At 36.2% G+C, this 21,784-nt stretch overlaps 1 protein-coding gene across 2 annotated transcripts in view; it reads right to left on the minus strand.

Moving 5' to 3' along the window:
• The window catches only part of LRRK2 (leucine rich repeat kinase 2), a 134,463-nt gene that overhangs the window by 67,388 nt on the left and 45,291 nt on the right, over positions 1 to 21,784 (minus strand). For both annotated transcript variants that reach the window (XM_028532277.2, XM_036019172.1), the window contains exons 17-23: positions 19,895 to 20,023; positions 19,649 to 19,819; positions 12,828 to 13,086; positions 9,100 to 9,288; positions 2,465 to 2,583; positions 1,830 to 1,899; positions 1,146 to 1,363 (exon numbers count right to left, since the gene is read on the minus strand). In XM_028532277.2, coding sequence (XP_028388078.1) covers positions 1,146 to 1,363; positions 1,830 to 1,899; positions 2,465 to 2,583; positions 9,100 to 9,288; positions 12,828 to 13,086; positions 19,649 to 19,819; positions 19,895 to 20,023 — 1,155 coding nt within the window. The remainder of the gene's footprint in view (positions 1 to 1,145; positions 1,364 to 1,829; positions 1,900 to 2,464; positions 2,584 to 9,099; positions 9,289 to 12,827; positions 13,087 to 19,648; positions 19,820 to 19,894; positions 20,024 to 21,784) is intronic.

Raw genomic sequence — 21,784 nt, forward strand, 5'->3', positions numbered from 1 at the left:
ACAGTGTTTTGAGGACAGTATATCGTATATAAAAATGTATGGGGGAATGAGCATTGGGGGAGAAATCCAGGTGCCGAGGAAATGTAAACCAGGTGGGTAACCAACCTAGTCTGGAGGAAAGAAGAGGAGAAACAGAGGATAAGGAAGTGACATTTAAAATGACATCCTGTGACCTGGAGATTTTAGGCAGCAGAGGAGGAGAAAGAGAAGACACATTTTAGACAGGACTGGGGGAAGGGATCACCTTTCTTTCTTCTCTCTCTTCAGATATACAAACTTTAGGAGAAAGACACACTATGATATACTTAAAAATCATGCAATATTGCTTTTTAAATATCTCAAAACTATAGTAAACTTTATAAGTCAGAAAAGGGAAAACGTATTTGCAACAAACTAGCTTTAAGAAAATACTCAGTATATCCCTTATCAAATTTTACAGTTCAGTCAAAGAAATCAGATTAATAATTTAAACATTTGTTAGTAATTTTTTTGAAACTTGTTAGTCTAAGTTCTTTGACAACTGATCCATAGTACAAAAATATGATGAAAAATTCAATCTTCAGAGGACTACCCTCTCAGCAGGCAATTTTATTCCTTAATTTTTATGAAACAAGAACTTTGAGAAAAAACAATTTTTAAGTTACATGTAATTTTGAAACTCAGTCAGTGCTCTAGGGGAGTTAGTCAAGCCTCTGCATTTGGCAGTCGGAAAAACAAAAGGCTGAGTGCAGTCGGAGTGGCGGGATGTTGCTGTGATCGCACAGCTGGCCGCTCTGCCAGAGCCAGTGCCATCAAACCAGGCCTCAGTCCAGTCTACCTAATTTAAGCAGTTCAAACTGTTTTTACAGCAATTAAGTAATTGAAGTATAACCAACAGAAGACCTTGAGAGACTTCACCGTGTGCCATGTATCGTTAGGACAGAATCCTGAATTCCTTTTCAACCACATTTCCATTTCCATGGCTGTCCCTCAAAGGTGTTTCTGAACACCACCCAAAGATACTTGTGTGAAAACAAGGAGAAGGGGAGAATTACTGTCCCATGACTCAAAAGTGGAACCTCCTTTTAAGATTTAACCATGTAAGTTAAATATCAATGCAAAAGCTCTTCAAATATCCCAAGGATATTAGGATAAATTAAATTTACTTCACAGAGTCGTTGTGGAAAGCTCGTGAGTGCATTCTGGTGAAGCTCCAGCTTTTCAAGATGCTCCAAGTGCCCACTTATGCAGCACTTCTGGCTCAGGGCGTCAATATCTCTGAGTTCATTTGCTGAAAGATCTAATGATGTAATATATTCTCTCTCAGAAGCCAGGGAAGAACTGCTGTCTGACTGCCTCACGTGGGATGGAAGTTTCGATGACCCTTTTGTCAAAGACAAAACAATGGAAATATAAGCAGCTCATTTAACTTGGCAAAAGTTTACTGATCACTTAATAGTGTACATTCTCTTCAAGGCACTGGAGATTCAGCAAAAAAAACAAACTATGGAACTTATATTCCAGTGCCAGAGATAGAGAGTAAATAATAAATGTTTAGTCAAGTGGTATTAGTGTTAAAAAAAAAGCAATAGAACTGGAGAAAGGGATAAAGAATGACACTGGTGTGGGTATTATTTACAATTCAGAAAAAGAGTAGAAAAAATAAAGCAGTCCTATATAATACCATAAAAGGTAAATTTTTAGATATGTAATTATTAGGCAAATGTGATTTGAAGATTATGTAAGATGAAACTGGCACCAAGAACATCTGAACAATCAGAAGAAATGTTAATAAATTCTACATTCTGCTCAAAGTATCTATTTACTTACAATTACTTTGAAATACTTACTGAGTGAATCATCTGAAGACAATATTTTTCTTTTCCGCTTCAGTAAATCTTCATGACTGAAAATGGGCCCCTATTAAACAGATAGATATTTATAATACAGTCACCGTCATTTTTTGGAGCAAAGAGAATATTTCCTGTCTAGTTTTCTTAGGAATCACTATAGGATTGCTAACTGAGGTAATTACGGGACCGGCCACACCATAAGACCTCTAGAGACCTAGGCTGGGCATCATAGACATGGAGCTCTGAGAAGAAAAAAAGGATAAAATCATTTTGAACTGTACTTAGTACATATGGGGGGTGGCAAAAGTAGGTTTACAGCTGTGAATACGCAAAACACAGAGTTTATTGTTATACTATTATGTACTAGTTATTGTATAATTTTCCATATGAAAATTAACCTACTTGTTCCATAGGAAAACATAAACCTACTTTTGCCCCATCCTGTATATGCCCCAAACACACTGAAGTCTACAAATATAAAATAATATCTATTTATTCACTTATATTCTGATATAAACTTTTCATACACCAGGGAATTTTTGCACCAGTAGCTCCTAGTTTGGGCCTGTGGTTTCAGTTATCCAGAGAAAGCTCAATAACAAAGTGCACAGCGTAAGCACAAGTCAACTTACCAATGAATTGGGATGCCTTTGCAAAACTGGTGAGTTGCGCTGCAAGGCAGGATCTCGGCAAAATTCTCCTACGCTAATTGAATGTGACTTCTTTTTCTCAAGAAATGAACCTTCACTTCCTATTTTTAAATGATAAAATAGAGGCAAGTAAGAAATGTTGTCTCAACCATAAGATACTAGTACCACATTCAGTCATAAAGGACTAAACCCATGCCATGCGTGGAAATTGCCCAGTTCTTCTTGTTACATGTCTAAAATAGAAATGATAAATTATGTTGGCTTTTCAGTTTTAAAAAACTCAGTTACTTTTTTTTCATCCATACATATTTACCAAATGGTTGTCACAGACTAGACAGACTGAATAAGTGTTGGATAAAGACAAGCAGGAAAACTAATCCATGCCTCATATGAGCTCATGGTACAGAAGAAAAGAGCTGAGTAGAAACACAGTTACACGCGCAATAATAAATATGTGCATGTGCGGGAAGCAGGGACAGTTTATGCACAAATTTGATCAAAATTATTCTTTTCTGTTTCTCTGATTTTTCTTAGAAAATTTTCAAATCTTGTTTTAAATACTGAAACCACACTTTAAATTACTTAACATTCAGCAGTCTTGAGTACATCTCTATTTAAATTTCATGCTTTATGGTTTTCTGCATAAAATAACATTAAATAAACGCCTGGCATTTAGTTGGCCATATTGTTTTGAGAGAAAAGAGATTAAAATTACTTCTAAAATTATGGATTTTCAAAAAATAAAGATCAATAAATAAATCACATTACTATTGATAATGTGAAAGCATTACTGAAAAATTCTGAAATTAAATTCTACCACTCTTTGTCTTAAAAGGATAAGTAATTTTTAATTGCCAAAACAAATGATAAAATCTATATAGCATATATTAAAAAACTGTACAATATTCTATATAAATCATAAAATTAATATAAATACTTCCTACTTGATTATCATTAAAATTTAATTTATCTTAAAATTTAAAATGACTATGCTTAAGCATTTAATAGAATAGACTTTATAATTTAATTATATTTACATATCTTATGATTACATTTTCATAATTATCCCCTTTTATGTTTGTAGAATTTCTATTAGCATATTATTTATATAAGCAACATATACATTTTATAATTATTTTTATGTTAGCATTTCTAATGTTTTCCTTTATTTAAAACTACTTAAGAAGAAATCTTCTTTCAGCCATGTTGGAGGTAGAAGCACCAATCGGAACCAACTCCCACAAACAACTGGAAAATTGGACAAAGTGTTTGAAAACAACTGGCTTCAGGAACCAGGCAACAGACAGTGCAGGACGGTGTGGTCCCTGGATGAGGGAAACCAAGATACTGTGTGCCTTATGATCATCCTGGCCTTCTGCCCTGGGGCAATTTGAGGGCCAGAAGCGCAGGGAGAAGGAATTTAAATGAAGCCTGATGGCTTTCCTAACTTAAGGAGATGCAGATCATTGTTCATGGAGACTAACTTAGCTGGGAATTTCGCAGGGCAGAGTGATGGCAAGACAGCTTCCATAATCAGCAAAGGGTTTCCGTAGAGGTACATTATAAGAACTGTAAAAGGGAATTCTTCAGGAGGAAGGAAACAATGATACTAGATGCAAAGCTGGATCAATATAAAGGGGTAAAGTCATCAAAAAATATAACCCTTATTGTTTGTATACCCCATAACAGAGCTTCAAAATACATAAAGCATAATAAAGTGATCAAATTAAAAGAATGAAGAAATCCACAATTTCAATTTCAACATTTCTTTCTCAAATCAAGCACAGAAAGATCAGTAATGATATAGAAGACCTGAAAACACTACCAAGCAATTTGACCTAAGAGACAGCGCCACGTTAGCCAAATATACATTCTTTGAAATTTCACACGGAACATTCACCGTGATAGACCATACGGTAGTGTGCAAAGCATCTCAATAAATATAAAAGGATGTAAATCATCAGAGTAGGGTCTCTCACCCAACAAAGTTAAATTTAAACCACTAAGAGAAAGTTATATAGAAAATTCTCCAATATTTGGAAAATAAACGCTCTTCAAAATAACCCATGAGTCAAAAAAAATCACACAGGCAATCAGAACATTTTCAAAACCAAACGTAAACAGAACATGCAAACATTGAAGGATGCAGCTAAAGTGGTTCACGGAAGGATCTGTGCTGGTCGTAAGTGTTCATACAATAAAATAAGAAATACCTAAAAATATGTTTTCTAAGTTTCTACACTAAGAATATATAAAAAGAAGAGACAAATAAAATCAAAATAAGTAAAGAAAATACAGATTAGAACAAAAAAAAATCAATGAAAAGGAAAATAAATAAATAATAAAAGAAAAATCAGTAAAACAAAATTCTGATCTTTAAAAGATCAATAAAATTGATAAACCTTGAGCCGGACTGAAGAAATAAGAGAAGACACAAATTACCAAGAATTAAAGATCAGATATCACTACAGATATTTCAAAGATTAACAGAATAATTATTATAAATAACATCAAACAAATAAATTTGGCAACTTATATGAAATGGACAAATTCTTTGAAATCTGCAAATCACAAAAACCTATGCAAGATGTATTAAACAATCAAAATACTAAATCCACTAGAATTATTTGATTTATAATTAAAAATCTCCTCCAAAAAGTCTATACCTACATGGCTTTACTGGTGAATTCTATTAAACAGTTAAGGGAAAAATATCCCCACACAAACTCTTTCAGATAATAGTAGACTTGGAAATACTGTCCAACATTTCAAGAGTCAAACATTACTCTCATAACGCTCTGTACATAAAACTACAGAAGAATATCCCTCACAGATACAAAATACTTGACAAAATTTTAGAAAATCAAATCCAATTATATACAAAAAGTATATATATGTTTACAAATCCAATTATACACAAAAAATATACATTTTTTTTCTGTTGGGGGTGACTTTTTTTCTGTTGGGGTGACTTTATTCCTACAAAAGATGTTAAGCTCTGCCCAACCACAGTGCCCAGTGCTCAGGAGTGGGGGCACAGCAAGGCCCCTGGGACACACCACCCTTGGCACGAAGACTCGGGCGCTGGAACCCAAAGGCTGGTGAGGGTGAAGGGCCAGCATGGGGAGTGACTCAGGGCCATGTGGGAGACCAAGGAGGGGCAGTGTGTCTAGACTAGGATGATAATTACCATGACCACATGATAATTACCCCAGAAATGCAAGTTTGGTTTAACATTAGAAAATCTATCAATACAATTAACCACATTTACAGAATAAAGGGGAAACTATGCTATACTAAAGAGACAGGAAAGCATTTTCCAACATGCATTAGTGATAAAAAGGCTCAGCAAACAATTGCTAAAAAGGAGGTTCTTCAACTTGATGAAGGGTATCTATGAAAAAAACTACATCGTACTTAATAATAGGAAACTGAATGTTTTCATGCTATGTTTGGAAAGTCGAAAATAATGCCTACTCTTACAATTTCTATTCAACATAGTACTGGGGGTACTAGCCAGTAAAATAAGACAATACAAAAAAAGAGAAATTTTAGCAAGTTCATAGGACATAACATTAAGATACAACAAAATCAATTATATTGCCATATATTGGCAGTGAACTATTGGACATTGGAATTCAAATACAATATTATTTATAATAGCTTCAAAAACATGCAATATAAAACATTGGTGAGAGAAACTTTAAATGACAAATAAATGGAAATATACCACACTAATATGCAAGAAGACTCATTATTAAGACAGTCTCCTCAATTTATTTATACATTTAATATAAGGTAATTATTTATACATTAATTCTATATTTATAATATTAAAAATACATTATTTATAGATTAATTCTACATAAATGTATATAAATATGTGTTCTAACAAAAATCCCAGAATAAAATTACTTGATTGAAATAAATACGGAATGCAAAGAACCTAGATTCATAAGAACAATTTTGCAAAACAACACCAGAGGACTTAACACTATCTGATTTCAAGGCCTACTGTTAAGCTGAAGTAATCAAGATAGTGGGGAGTGGCATAAGAATAAATGTATAAATCAACAGCACAGAACAAAGAATGCAGAAATAAAACCTTACCTACATGGTCTATTAAATTAAACAACCATGCCATTCATTCAGTGAAGAAATAGAGTATTTTCAACAAGCAACATTAAAACAACTAGATACCTACATGGAAGAAAATGTCAACCTTTCACTGACACCATACACAAAAACTAATTTAAATGGATTTTAGACATAAAGGTAAAAGCTAAGACTGTAACACTTCCATGAGGAAACATAGGAGAAAATATCTACAAATTTGGGATAGGAAAAGATTTCTTAAATAGAATAGAAAAAACACAAACCATACATGAAAAAAAATTGAAAAAATTCATCAAAAGTTTTATCAAAATTTAAAAACTCCACTTTCTCAAAAATAACCAGAAAATAAAAGGACAAGGTATAACTGGGAGAAAATATTTGCGAAGGATTTCTACCAGAATATATACAAACTCATAACAAGAGAACAGACAACACAAACATTAGCAAAACATGTAGACAGATATTTCACAAAGAAAATATATGAATGGTCAATAAGAACAGGAAAATAATCTCAATATCAATAGTGACCTAAGAAATAATTATTCTTTTTTTAACTTTTTTATTGTTGTTCAAGAACAGTTGTCTCCTTTTTTTCCCCCACCACTCCCCACACCCCAGCCATGCCCACTCCCCACTCAACCCAAACGAGCTAGAACTATGCCCTCACTGGAATGGCTGCAATTAAATGGACAGACAGTACCAAGTGAGTAGTGTGATGAGGATTCAAAGCAACCAGAACTTTCTTCATATGTTGCTAATGGGAGGATAACACAGTACAACACTCTGAGAGGCAGCCAGACATAAAAGAGGACTCCGTATGATTCCATTTATATGCAGCTTAAGAAAACACTAAGGTAATCTCTAGTGACGGAAAGCAAACCAGTGGTTGCCATGAACCAAGGTTGGGGAAATCTGTTATGAAGAGGCACAAAGGGCCTTGTTGGACGGTAGAAGTGCTGTATAGCTTGATAGTGGTGATGATTACATGAGCGTATAAAATTTTAAGATCCATGAAAATGTACACTTAAAAGAGGTACATTTTATTTTATAGTAATTATTTCTCAATAAAGTTTATTTTATGAAATGAAAATCACAATGAGATCTCACCTCACACCTGTCAGAATGGCTACCATCAATAAGTCAACAAAGAACAAGTGCTGACGAGGATGCGGAGGGGAGGGAACCCTAGTGCACTGTTGGTGGGAATGCAGACTGGTGCAGCCACTGTGGATAACAGTATGGAGTTACCTCAAAAATTTAAAATAAAACTTCCCTACGTCCCAGCAATCCCATTCTAAGAATATATCCTAAGAAAGAAACCTGAAACACTAATTTGAAAGAATATGTGCACCTCTGTGTTCACTGCAGCAGTATTTACAACAGCCAAGATCTGGAAACAGCCCAGTGCCCACGAGTAGATGAGCAAACAGAAAAAAAAAGCTGTGGTACATTTACACAACGTAATACTACTCTGCAGTTGAAAAAGAACTCTTACCTTTTTCAACAGCATGGATGGGCATGGAGATTATTAAACTAAGTGAAATAAGCCAGTCAGAGAAAGACAAATACCATATGATCTCACTAATAAACAAAATAGAAACAGAGGCATGGACACAGGGAACAGAGAGCTTCGGAATGGAAAGGGATTGGGGACTGGATGAAAGAAAGTAAAAGGATTTTAAAAAAATAGACATAACCCATAGACACAGACAACAGTGTGGGGCCCCCCAGAGGGAAAGGGGCAGTGGGAGTAGTTGGAAGAGGCAAAGCAGGGCTACACAGACAGAAAGAGACTTTGCCCGGGGTGACGGGTACTTGATGCCAGGTGCAGGTGATGTTCTATTGACTTGTACTCTTGAAACCTGTATGGTTTTGAGAACCAATGTCACCCCAGTAAATTCAATTAAAAAATACTTGGATTACAACATGAGATTTTCTTTTTGATCAAACTGCATTGCGTAAATATGTCAGCCCAAATTGCTATCATTATATATTTTGCCATGTTAAGTTTTTCAGTTATCTCATGAGTTATTGAAATATTAATATTATTTTTAATTCTAATAAAGATAAATATGTATTTATTAAGTACTTCCTATTTGCCAAGAACTCTCCCAGACAGTTCATATACATTTTATCTAATTCCTATAAATAATCCTGGAAGGTTGGCAATACTGCCTTTACTCAGGGTCGGGGGCGTGCACAATCCAGAAAGTCATTGATGGGACATGGAACCCACTTCCAGTCTGTGCGTTTCACCGCAGCAGTCGCTATTCACCAATTAAAGGAAGGACCATAACACTTACAAGTGCAGAGATACATTTGCTTTACAGCCACTGTCTGCACCAGAGCTAGTAGGCACTAACTATTTCTAAAAATGAAAAGGTTTTCCTCAAGCTTTTCCGAAGGAATTAAATCAGGTTTTTGCCTCAACTCATATTTTTCAATGTCAGTGTGTAAGGACTTTTAAATAGACAGGAAACTACATTTTGAATAATAAATACCTTCGCTATCTAGATCATCACTTTGACCAAATACACTGTCCATGTAAGACTCAGGAATGAAGGTCCAGTCATCACATTTATTAAGTACTTCTTCAGAAAAGTGCCCATTGCTGCCTGAGGCCGCTCCTTCTTCCGCAGCACTTTTCATCTGGTATCTGAGGACCATTCTTGCTAAGGTACATCCTATATCTGAAAATAAAAAGGGTACACCAGCAACTTAGAAATCAACAATTAAGCAAAGCTAAACATACACCGAAGTTCTTTATATATTCTCGTACTTCTCAAAAATTGTTTATTCCTACTTCCAAAGTCACTTTACAACTGTGATGTTGCACATTTAACAGGCAGTAAATTTTAATTTTCAAATTAACATCACAGAAATTAATACAAAGCTTTGGTGTAAACAACAAAGCTGAATATTTAAGAAACCAACTTAAAACAGGAAAGGGCCTGGGCTTTGAAGGCAGACAGGCCTGTGCCCGCCTCACAGTAATGCCACGTATGACGGCAGAAGCCCCCTCAGTGGCAGTGTCCCCAAGTGGGAAAGGAACAGGACAGTGTGCACAGCATGGGGTTATCAAAAAGATTCAATGAAATGATGTGTATAGAATGTTTAGCATGATGCCTACAACATAGAATATGCTCAAGAAATGATATACTTATTTTTATAAACTACTTGCTAAGTGATTCAATATATTGGGAAATTAGGTAGAATTTTAAAGTTATCATCCTTCTCATAAGCGGGTAGAATCCTCATTGTACTACATATGGCCCGGAAAATTTCTTCAAATATTACCCTCAAAGTTCACATTATAATGAGTGGGTGTGACTCAGTCCAGTAGTACCTGATACATGTTTTAAAGCTATGAATCTAAAATGTTCTTTACTCAAACAAGTTATCCATGAAAATCAAATACCATTATTATGTTTTTTAAATTAGGTAAGACTTATGGTTAAAAAAAAAACTTCATACAGAACAAAGAGAATGAAGTAAGTGATAAATCTACCTCCATTTTTCTCCAATGAGCCCACAGTTTCTCTCTACCAGGTGTAAACGGTTAAAGTTAGCTGGTTGTTGCCTGAAAACATGTTGAACTGAGAAACATGGGATCTAATCGCCATGCATCAGTCTCCAAAGTCCCCAGAGAACCAGGGAGCCCACTGCTGCAGGTTTTCCCTAAGGTGTTCTTTTTCATATGCAAACATTTACGGCTACCATATCCCACTTGTGTGCTCACCAACAGTATACTAAAAAACACCGTTTCAGCACACTAAAATCACTGTTCTGTGCCTTTTTTTTTTTTTGGCTAATAATGCATTCTATATCCAAACATTTGGATTTGCTAGATGTTATTTTCCATCGATTGCAAAGCTTTCCACTGCATGAATGTACTATGGTAATTTTAATAGCTCCTTATGGGAAATACTTATTATTTTTTCCTACTATTTTCCTATTATAAACAACAATTTAATGTGCATCATTATACATGCATTTTTATGTACATTTAGAATTTCAATATCATAGATTCCTATTAGCATATTGCTAGGTCAAAAATGTATGTACATACATTAAAAATAATAATGGATATTGCCAAATAAAGGTGTTAGGGATACAGGTAGAAGAACCTTCCACCCAGACTTCATGGGGGCAGGAACAGGTTTCTTATAAAAACTGCTAGGGTGCTAAGGCAGAAAGAATGAAGAGATGGCCAAGTGAAGAGAGAAGGTAAGGGAATTAGAGAAAGTAACAGTGGGAAAAGCATTCAAGTAAGAGTACATGAAGCCTTTAAGAAACTGAGGGGAATTCAGCCTGATGCGATATTCTAAGTCCCACAAGGAGGTTGGACCTTGAGTAGACAGAAACAGCAACAAGCATGGATGGATAATTTAGCAGCATTCGACCATCTCAGTGAAGGAGGGAAAAAGAACAGACTGTTGGTCTGATAAGAAACAGAGTTTTGTCAGGTGTGTCAGAGAAATGACAATAGAGAAAACATGTTATTAACAAGAGAGTCCTTAGGGCCTGAACTGTGGGGAAGGGAGTGGGTGTGGGAGTAAGGTAACAGAGGCACCACCGCTGGGAGCTCAAGCTTTAAAAATGCATTTTGTGTGAGTAACTGAGAGACAGTAAAAAAGACAGAAATGTTAAAAGAGTTGAGTGATAACTTGTCATCAACATATTTAGTATATACAAAATATATATTAATTTGAAAATATAAAGAGAATACATCCTTAATTGAAACACGAAGTAAATGTTGGCAGAGGTCATCAGAAGGACATGACTGCTGGCTAATCCATGAGCTGGACATAGGCAATCAGAAGCTCTTAGCCATGACCTTGATTTTGCATCCTGCCCCTTGTCCCTACAGTGGGAGCTGTCCCAAAGATGTAGCCTTTGACAGACTGAGGTTTGGTTGAGCCCACTTGGACTGAATATATAACTGAAACCAATTCAGACCTACATATAACCTTTAACAAGGTAAGTAAGCCTCATATATTAAATTCCCTTGCTTTTTAAACTGGCCACCTAACAGTCTTCAGTCTCTCCTTGCCCTCTGTGTACCGAGGCCAGTTGCAGATTTCACCAGGGGATCTCCCAAGGCACTGTTGTAACACTTGTAAGTGCAGAGATACATTTTCTTGGCAGCCATGGCCTTAACTGGAGTGAGAAGCATTGACCATTTCCACTAATGAACATATTACTGAAACCAACAGTATATTAACTTGAAAATGAAAGTATATATGTGAGTAGGTTTCTATTGATACATATACATTTAAATGCATATGTATACGTAAACACATAAAAAGCATATAAAAATTTACATGTATTACTTATAAGAGATGAAATAAGTTATTGTTACCTTCTTCCTCATGACTGTTTTCCTATTATTAAATGAGCATGAATTACTTTTCATTTTTAAATGCAAATTCTCTGGACCAAGTGTATTGGCAATACAGGGTGAAAGGCCTGAGAACTTGGGGGATTTTTTTTTTATTTTATTTATTTTTAGAGAAAGGGGGAGGGGGGAAGAGAGGGTGAGAAACATTGATATGCAAGAGAAACATCAATCAGCAGCCTCTTACATGCCCCCAACCGAGGCTGGCCTGCACCCCAGGTATGTGCTGGGATCAGGAATCAAACCGGCCGGCAACCTCTCAGTTCACAGGCTAGTGCCCAACTCATCGAGCCACACCAGCCAGGGTGAATTACTTTTATAATAAAAATTAAAATATATAAAAAGAGTCCTGGCTGGTGTGGATTGAGTGCAGGCCTGCAAACCAAAGGTTACGATTCCCAGTTCGATTCCCAGCAGGGCACATGCCTGGGTTGTGGGCCAGGTCCCCAGTAGGGGGGCATCAGAGAGGCAACCACACACTGATGCTTCTCTCCTTCTCTTTCTCCCTCCCTTCCCCTCTCTCTAAAAATAAACAAATAAATATTTTGGAAAATAAATAAATAAATAAAATATATAAAAAGAAAAGTAAGTCCTCAGAAAGATCCCACAGTGTTGCACTCTCTTTATAAAATATGCATTTGCTGGGTAATAAAAAACTTAAGTACAGTATCACTTCCAAGCATTTAATGACAAAAAAAAAGATACCCAAACCCTTACAATATTTCTGGCTTAATTTGCACCAAAGTGGAATGAAAACTAACTAAAAGATTAGTGACTTAAAAAAATACTACTAAAAATAAGACATACCAAATGTTTTTCTTAAATACTTACTTGTTTCTTTTCTTGAATTAAATGTCTTATCTGGAAATAAAGGACTGAGCCAAGAAGGTTCGATTTTTCCTATACCAAATCCTCCGAGGCAGATGCTGTTGTTAGCCAGGTCCAGGGCAAGCCTCCTTAAGAGCAAACTGATGGTCTGGCCGTCCCCTTTCCCAATGCTTATTGTCAGCGCTTTACGCACGTCTTGTTCACGGGGCCCACTACTCAGTAACAGTTCCACCAGTTTGGGATTGCTGGCTTTTTCACACACCTGTTAAAGAAAAACATATACAAGCCCATTAAAAACCTGTATCTCTTCCATTTGGGAGATGGGTAAATTGAACCTCAGGTGACTTTTCACTACATCCATAAATTCAGATAGAAACAAAATAAAATAAGGTAAAATTCATCCTTGAAATAGACTAGGAAAAGACAGATGAGCACCACACATGTCAGAGTAGCAGAAATCAAATAACCTGCCACATGAGAGTCGGTTATCATGAAAGAGGCAACAGGCTGTGAAGAACGAGCTCACAAACTCAAAGTCAGAAGAACTGAGGCTTACGTTTCCTGGGCTTCCGTTTGCTCGTTGGAAGACAGCTGGCACAGAAGTGCCTTCATGCAGTAAAGACTTCCTGCCCTGCCTTCAGTTGTAACATAGAAGATAAACAGTACAACATTTGTCAAGGCCATGTGCAAAAGACAGCCATCACTCATTTCCGGTTTTCCAGAGCTCCTCGGGACAAGAATCTGAACTTCCACAAAGAAATATCCTGTCTCTCAGTTTTCTACCTTCCCCTGAATACTCTACGTTCTGAGCTGTATTCCAGGTGGATTAGCTGACTAGGTGCTACAAAAACTAGTGTCCGCTGTAAGCAGAGAGACGCTGAGCAACCTGCAGCACAGCCCACTGGCCCTGCTCAGGAGCTGCTTCGGAGAGGCGTGGCAGGCAGTGTTTTACAAACAGAAGATCAAAATAATAGATAATGGAAGTATTACATGTCAGGTACTATGCTAAATTCTGTACATGCATGATCTATAATTCTTATAAAAACAAAACCCTAGGCCACATAAATTATTAGCCTATTTCATAGATTAACAGAAAACATACATGATTTGTCCAAACCCTTAGAGCCAGTCAATAAGAGACTTGGATCTGACGGCAAATCTGTTGGCTCCAAAGGCTGTGCTCCTTTCACTACACAAAATTAAGGGCTAAGAAAGAAAGGAAAGAAGACCCTAAAACCCAAGGTGCCAGGTCCTAAGCAGAAGGACAAGACTGGGGGAAATTCCTGAATCCTCCAGAATTATGTGTGCCCAAGGGATTTGAGGGGACAATCCTGTGGTTTGGTGGCACCAACTCAATTCCCACCAGCCCTCAGCATCACCCACCTTCAACATATTCTCCTCAGGGCCACTATGGCACCTTTGTACTCTAGATATAGCCAAGGCACTATGCTATTTAAAAATCTTCTAAAACCCCTCTGCTCCGGGACATTCCCCCAAACACAATATGCAAAGTTACCTTCATTTGTGCTATTTCCATAGCCGTAAATGTCTAACTCTGCCCTTCACCCAGCAAAAAGAGGTTCATTCTGCAAGGAATAGCTTCAAAGTTGCCTGCACAGTGAATCTTTGCTGCCAGCCTTCTGGGCCACACACGCCCTTCCTCCTCCAAGCTCCCATCAGCATGGTCCTTAGCACACTGTTCAGCATGGTCCTTAGCACACTGAACCAGATGTGCCTGCCCATTTCCTAACTGGAACAGAAGATATGAATGCTGTGGTCACTGTTTGTATCTCTGTAGCCTCATGCACTGCCTAAGAAATATATACATATAATTTAACTAGCAAATTACTAAACTCCCCCTTATAGGCCCACAGGGAATTTGGGATAGAGGGAGCCAGGTGAGAAGGAAAAGACTAAAAAAACTCAATTACCAATGCCTTTTCTTATAGCTCAGCAAACTTTTATCCCTAAGTTATAGCACTTAGTGCCTACTTTGTATCATGGTGAATTGGGTTTTATCCTATTAGGAGAGGAGTCTCCTAATACATGCTTAGGAAAAAACATTGAAACAGGAAACCCCTTTTGTATTCTTTACTATTTATCTAGCATTGTGCTTTCCACATAGAAGGTACTCAATATGTTTCTGTAGAGGTATTTTCCTTAGGGCACCAACACAATCTAAGCTGACTTCAGGAATATGGTGCCATGAAAAGAGACAGCTGTAAGAAAGTGTAATAGACAAAAGAAAATTAAGACAGTAATTTCAACTTCATTAGAGGAAAAATAGTGCTCAGAAATACACAGTTTCATATTTAAATAAAAAGATAATTCAGAATAGAATCAAACTTTATCAAAAGTATAATCTATTATCCTTTGAAATCTCATCTTCTCATTTATAATTAATGTAGGCAACAATCAAAACCAAATATTTTAAATTAGCATCTGAGAATAAACGAACAACCCAACACCACCACTATTGTGAATCTGCTGTGTAAGCAAGAGATTAAAGCAGGGAGCAGATGTATTAAGGCTTTGGGCAAACTTGTTTTTGTTTTACTTGAAGTCACAATGCAACAAGCTCAGATACACAGAGACCTGATTACAACACTGAAAACACTATGGAACTTCAAAGTGAGTCAGACTATCATGGAAAAGTCTACAATGTTGTATAACAAGTTTAGGAAGATGTTTTTGGTTGGGAAAGGAGATTCTGTAATCATACAGGTGCTAAATAAATCTCTTGCTGAACAAAGACATGAGGAAGCAAATAAAACCAAAGATCAAGGGAAGAAAGGGCCAAAGAAAACGCAAGAAAAGGACCGAACAGATTCAAAGACTCCAAATGGAAAAGCTGGTGCTCAAGACAGCGACCAACCACAACATAATGGGGAGGGCAATGAAGGATGCAGCAGGACGAGCCAGCAGGAGGAAAGAGCCATCCAGCGAGGGCAGAGGCTGAGATATCTCTGAGGGTTCTACGTTAGAGAACTAGGTTGCCACACCTGGAATATGAAGAACATTGAGCATTTTTTAATGATTTTCATTCGAAATATTTAGACTGCTAAAAGTTCTAAATTTTTATAAACATGGGTTTTGATGTTTAAAGCTGGTTTTGAGGAAGAAAATCCCTTTGTCTTTACTTGAAAGTATTGCTCAATTGTACCTGTGCAGTATTAACACCAATATTATATAGAAAATTCACTTACAAAATGTTGATCAGCTTTTCCAGACACTGGTTACAGCACATTTTCAATTAGCGTGTGTATGTTAATGTGCAATTGATAATAACGAAAAGTTGCATTTTTAAAACTACTACCTGTATAAACATTTTGCCTTTTCCCAAATACCATAGGTTTGGGGTAGAGTTTTTATTTAACAGACTGTCTTTTCATTGTTTTGAGGTTTTGGGGAAGTTATACATTTTTATGGTAGATAAAATGTTACCTCTATATAATTACTCCCTTCTTCTACCTAAAGTTAATCTCACCCATGGTCTATATTGTGCTACATTACCCTGCTGCTCTGTAACAATGTGTGGTTCTGCGTGCCTTTTGGTATAATATCCAAACCAAGGTTGAACAGAAAATTCTACATGTTACAAAACTCATTGGTAACTTTAGGAAGTAATTTAATTTATGCCTGGGAATTCAGTGAAGTCACACGACTCCTTCAGACAGCCGAATGGATGTACATAGGGATGAATCTGGCTCCTGAGTTCAGCCATCTAAGACCCTGTACAGGCACAACTAGCTAAAACTGAAAACTAAGTGATAAAGTTCATTTCTGAGATATTCCTGAACTTGAAAAAAATCACACTCATTAGTGAAGTCACTAAATAGTATTTTAAAATTTTACGTATTTATTTTTAGAGAGAGGGGAAAGGAGGAAGAAAGAGAGGGAAACATCAATGTGTGGTTGCCTCTCACACGCCCCTTACAGGGGACCTGGCCCACAACCCAGGCATGTGTCCTGGCTGGGATTCGAACCAGTGACCTTTTGGTTCACAGGCCAGCACTCAATCCACTGAGCCACACCAGAGCCAGGGCACTAAGTAATATTTTTTAATTGAAAAATAATCCATGATGTTTATGGAGTAAATAAAAATAAATGCTGTACAGGGAAACTAACTTATCTGAAAACATGGCAATGTCAGAGGGGGATTTTTATTTCTGTATCATACACATGAAGGGATTGTGAACAATGGAAACCTTAGTTGCTCTGGGGCAGTAGACAAAGTAAAGGAGCAGTTTCTGATAGTCTGTATATTCACATACATGGACCAAATCAGGGTGAACCAAGATTAACACAAAAAATTTAAGATAACTTAACAGGTAATGCTTCTAAGATCATTTGATCATGTAAGTTGGTAGTTTTTAAGACACTTCCCCTGTTTTGAAACTATGAATACAGAAAAAAAAAAGGTTTTTAATACTTTGGTGTTTGCACAGAACACATGCATTGTATGTTTTGACCTCTCAGATAACTGTTTTCATCTATAGGTAATTGTTTTCATCACCAATTATTAAATTGTTTCAATACTTGGAGTTTCACTTTTGAGACGTCTTACAATGGAGCCTAGGACCCAGTGTTTTGAAGGAACTCTTGCTATAATATCTGTCTGGTCCTCAGTACAATAAAAATTTGGAAAAATTATTCTAGTTAAGCCATAAGTGTGAGCACATAAACCTGGTTTGATTAAAGAATTTTTCTCCCGAACTCTAAAAGAAAAGAAAAAGAGTAAAGCAGACACTCAGGAGGCAGACTTTCCACTACTTACCAGGAGAGCGTTCTTAAGCAGGTCACTTAACCTCTCTGTGCCTCAGTTCCTTACCTTACAATGGGGGCAATGCTAGTCCCATTCCTAGGGTCGTGGTGAGGGTTCAGTGTGTAAAGAACTCAAGAACAGTGCCCAGGTGGTAAGGAATACCACAAAAGAGTTTATGACTTTCATTCAGACTTCATTATACTTGCTCATCCCACCATGATTGGAAGAGTTTTATCTTCAGGTCTCTCTCTATTCATGCATTTTCATAGCCAGAATTAATCTCCCATATTCTGTTCTACCAATCAGACACATTATATCATTCAGAAAGCCTAACAAGATTAACTCCACCCTTGCTCTGAATAGTCATTAAATATACAGCATTGGCACATGAATAGTGTTGATTACTGTTTTTGCATTAGTACAAAATAAAGCCTGTTCAATCAATCTATCACATATTTAATCGAAATTTACTACTTGATAGACAAAAGAATCTGACAGCTAGGATAAATTCTTTAATAAACCTATAGATATAAAGATCTGATTTTTTTCAAAGAAAAGATATGTATGCAAGCTATTAAGTTTAAAAAAACATGGGAAGAAAAAGAAAAAGCTCTTTATTTGTAGAAAAAGTCAGATAAATTGAAACAAAAGTAGAAAGCACTTTCTATGGAGAATGTAGAGTAATTGCATTAAGGTGCTTTTAGGTACATTGTTTCCCAAAGAAAAATTTGAAGAAGTTACTTTTCAATTCTTTGGCATATCCAAAACACATTCATGCAATGATATGCCAATACCACAAAAGAGACACAATAAAAACATACTAAGTTATTGAGGGAAATAATTTAACTACCTTTAAAATAAAGAACAACTATTTTTAGTGTTGCTTGCTTAAAAGAAATTTGACTAAATTTAACTCATTTGATTATTTAGTTTTAATGCATAAACTAATTGTGCATGAAAATGAGTTACAGATTCAGTTTATTTTTATGCAGATTGCTAATTCATACTAACTTAATGCTCTTACAGTTGAAATATTGATTTGAATCCTTAGGCAAGCGAGAAATTAAATAAAGTAAGGCTTTAAAAACAAATTACTAGAAAACAGTACACTGCTGGTTATCTAATAGTATATATTAAATCATACATAATTGCTTTGCTAGAAATATTATTAAATTTATAGAAAATATATACATGGTGCTACCTGAATGCTATTATAAACTCTAAAATTTATACAACAAAGACAAACTTGAAACAACATGTAATACACTTTAGTAAATGCTTATTGAATTCACAGTGCAAAGCAATGAGTTCAATATTCTGACTGATTAACAGAAAGTTGCACATTGTGCATGTCTACTTTCATACAATTCACAAGATGTTCAGGAGGTGTATGTAAATTGTCATTGACTTACAGAAGTAAATCTTCGCTTTTCGTGGAGGTTGGTGAGTGTATGGAGGGCTTTATCCAGGAAGGAGATTTGTGTTACATTTGGAAGGAAAAGTAGAACAATTAGACAGATGTCTGCCCAGTGCAGGAGAGAAGGCAGAGAAAAAAGGCAGGACCGCAGTGTTACACAGCTGTGGGGGTGGCCAATGGCAGGGATGTCTGTGTGAACGGCACCCCCTACAGTGTGTGGTTCCAGCCTACAAGACCACTTACTACTGTGGGAAGTTCTGCCCTGAGGGAAGAACTTTCTAGTCAAAGAGACTCAAAACAAAGAGAAAATGGTTGGAAAAGATTAATACGAAATAAAGCCATGGGCTAAGTGGAGTGTGGCTGGTGAACAGTTTATACAGACATGCATAGTAAAAGACACATTTGAAAAGTTATTTATCAACCTTAACAAGGGAGGGAAACAAATAAAATGAAGGATTAGACATTAATACCCAAGGACCCTATTACCTCTGAAATGCTATGAACCTAACTCGTACTACAAAGTACAAGCACTTGTGCAATATACTGGTAAATTCTGCAGTGAGGAAAAACAGGATGTAAGTAATAGCTACACAATAGCAGAGTCAATAGAGTAAAGGCAAAAGTGTCACCTTGAAAATTTACCTGACAAATTAAAGAAGCTCCCTCCTTTGCTCGATTGGCATCCGCTCCCAACAGAAGCAAGCATTCAGCCATGATGCTGTTGTTCTGATCGCATGCTCTCTCCAGCATCACACATTTTAACTCCTCATCCATAGCTAATTTTGCAAAGCACTTGCAACAAAGGTTTAGGAGCTAAAAAGAATGAAAATCAAGATTAGAGTCTGCTAAATACACAACAGTTAGCATACAAGTGAAAAAACATTGTACCTGCTGATCCTTCTGTTCCATGATACTAGAAGACATCTGATGGAATATTACTGAATCAAAGGAGTAATGCACCAACAGCTTGGAAAATGACACTGACAATTCCAGCACTGTCAAGACTGTCTGAAATCCCTGAAAGTGTAACCAAAAGTAACAAAAACAAAAGCCATCATGAGCAAAAGAGAACAAATAAACAATATAAAACAGACCTTGTACAAGATACTTAAAACCTGTGTTGTTCCCTTAACTAAGTAGAAATATTTACCAGGCTTGTACTTTAAAGCTATAAACCTTGAAGCAACCCCATAAGTCCTATATATACATAGAATAAAATGCTAATTAACAAAGTAGGAAAAATACCTAATCCAGTAATACGCGGCTTTTAAAAATCGCTGTCTGAAGCCATCCCTCAGGATGAAAGCCAGGTATCAATCAGGATTAGAATAGCACAGTGGGCAGGGTTACAGACCCAAAGAGGCCAGAAAAGTGAATTTTTATTCTAATATTGCACATTAGCCTCTTGAGGTAGCCCAGCATTTCCTCAACATTTTGTGCTTTCTTCTGAAATTTTAACCTCCAAGAGACAAACCTGAGCTCCTGATTTCAATCACGTTAAGTGTATTTGAGAGAAGTTCTGAAGGTACCCTGAAGTTTACATCCTTAAAGCAAAGTGTTTATAAAGAGCTGATCGGTCACACTGTTACTTTTTAGAGCCAGAGAAGCATATTGCCAAGAGTTGTCTGGGCTGTCTACCCATGTGATACTTTAAGGAAAGAATGAACTTTTGGCTTTAGTATTATTTAGTTTGGGTAAATTCACCAAAGATCAAATTAAGTTTTTAGATTTTTAATATCTGTCAATTTCATATATTAATGAAGTAATCAAAATATTAAAATTATTTTGAGCACTTAAGACACTGAGTTTCTACAAATACTTCTTAACATTTGATACGAAAAGTAGTTAATTTATGCATCCACCTACCTCTAGGGCAGAGGCCCTGAAAACTCAAGTGCAGCCACAGAGAGGTAATGCAAATGTGTGGAAGGCACATAACTCAAATTAGAAGCTTATAAAATGCAGAACTGACCAAACAGAATATGTTGGAAGGCCAAATTCAGCCCACTGGTCAATAGTTTACAACCTCTCCTATAATGATCTTAAAATGTATGCCTAGATGAATCACCACTGAGGAACTGAGGGTTTTGTATGTGCACAAAATCATTTCTTTTCCCTTGGATTACATTTAATCAGTTCTGGTTTTAATTAGTCTAGGTGGAGGCCCATTATAAAAAGTGGATTTATAAAACACACTATCATTTTTAATCTAAGAATGCTGTGTTCAGCAGCACTTTAAAATTTAAAACTTTATATCCAGTATCTCATTTACTAATAAAGCCTCTGCAAAGGTTGGAGCCTAGGCAACATTATTCCTGGTCAATGCTCCCATTCTTGAAAGTATTTGCTGAGTCTGGTTCATGAAAGTTGCAAACTCCATTACTAAAAACTACAACCAAAGCAGAAAGTCTTTAAAAAAAAAAAAACAACCACTATTTGTTTTCACAACATTAGCGAAAAAAATTCTGAAATAATTTATTCCTTAAATCTCACCTGAGTTCACCCTTAGCCAATATCTTGGATACCTAATAAAAACAGTGATTATATATCACATTTTAAGTTTTGCTTGATGACAAATGTTTAAAATATCTTTTCACTACAAGAAAAAAAAATCAAGGGCCAAAATCACTACAGGAGAGCAGCCCACAACAAAACACAGAGAATGACAAACTTCAGAATAATTACCACTTCTATTTACATACAACCTAAGCACATGAAGCTCAGCTACCTGGAATTTCTTTAGCATACTCTCTGTTCTTTGGTGAAGAATACTAGTGG

This window comes from Phyllostomus discolor, chromosome 2 (genome assembly GCF_004126475.2).
Source record: "Phyllostomus discolor isolate MPI-MPIP mPhyDis1 chromosome 2, mPhyDis1.pri.v3, whole genome shotgun sequence".
NCBI lineage: Eukaryota > Metazoa > Chordata > Mammalia > Chiroptera > Phyllostomidae > Phyllostomus > Phyllostomus discolor.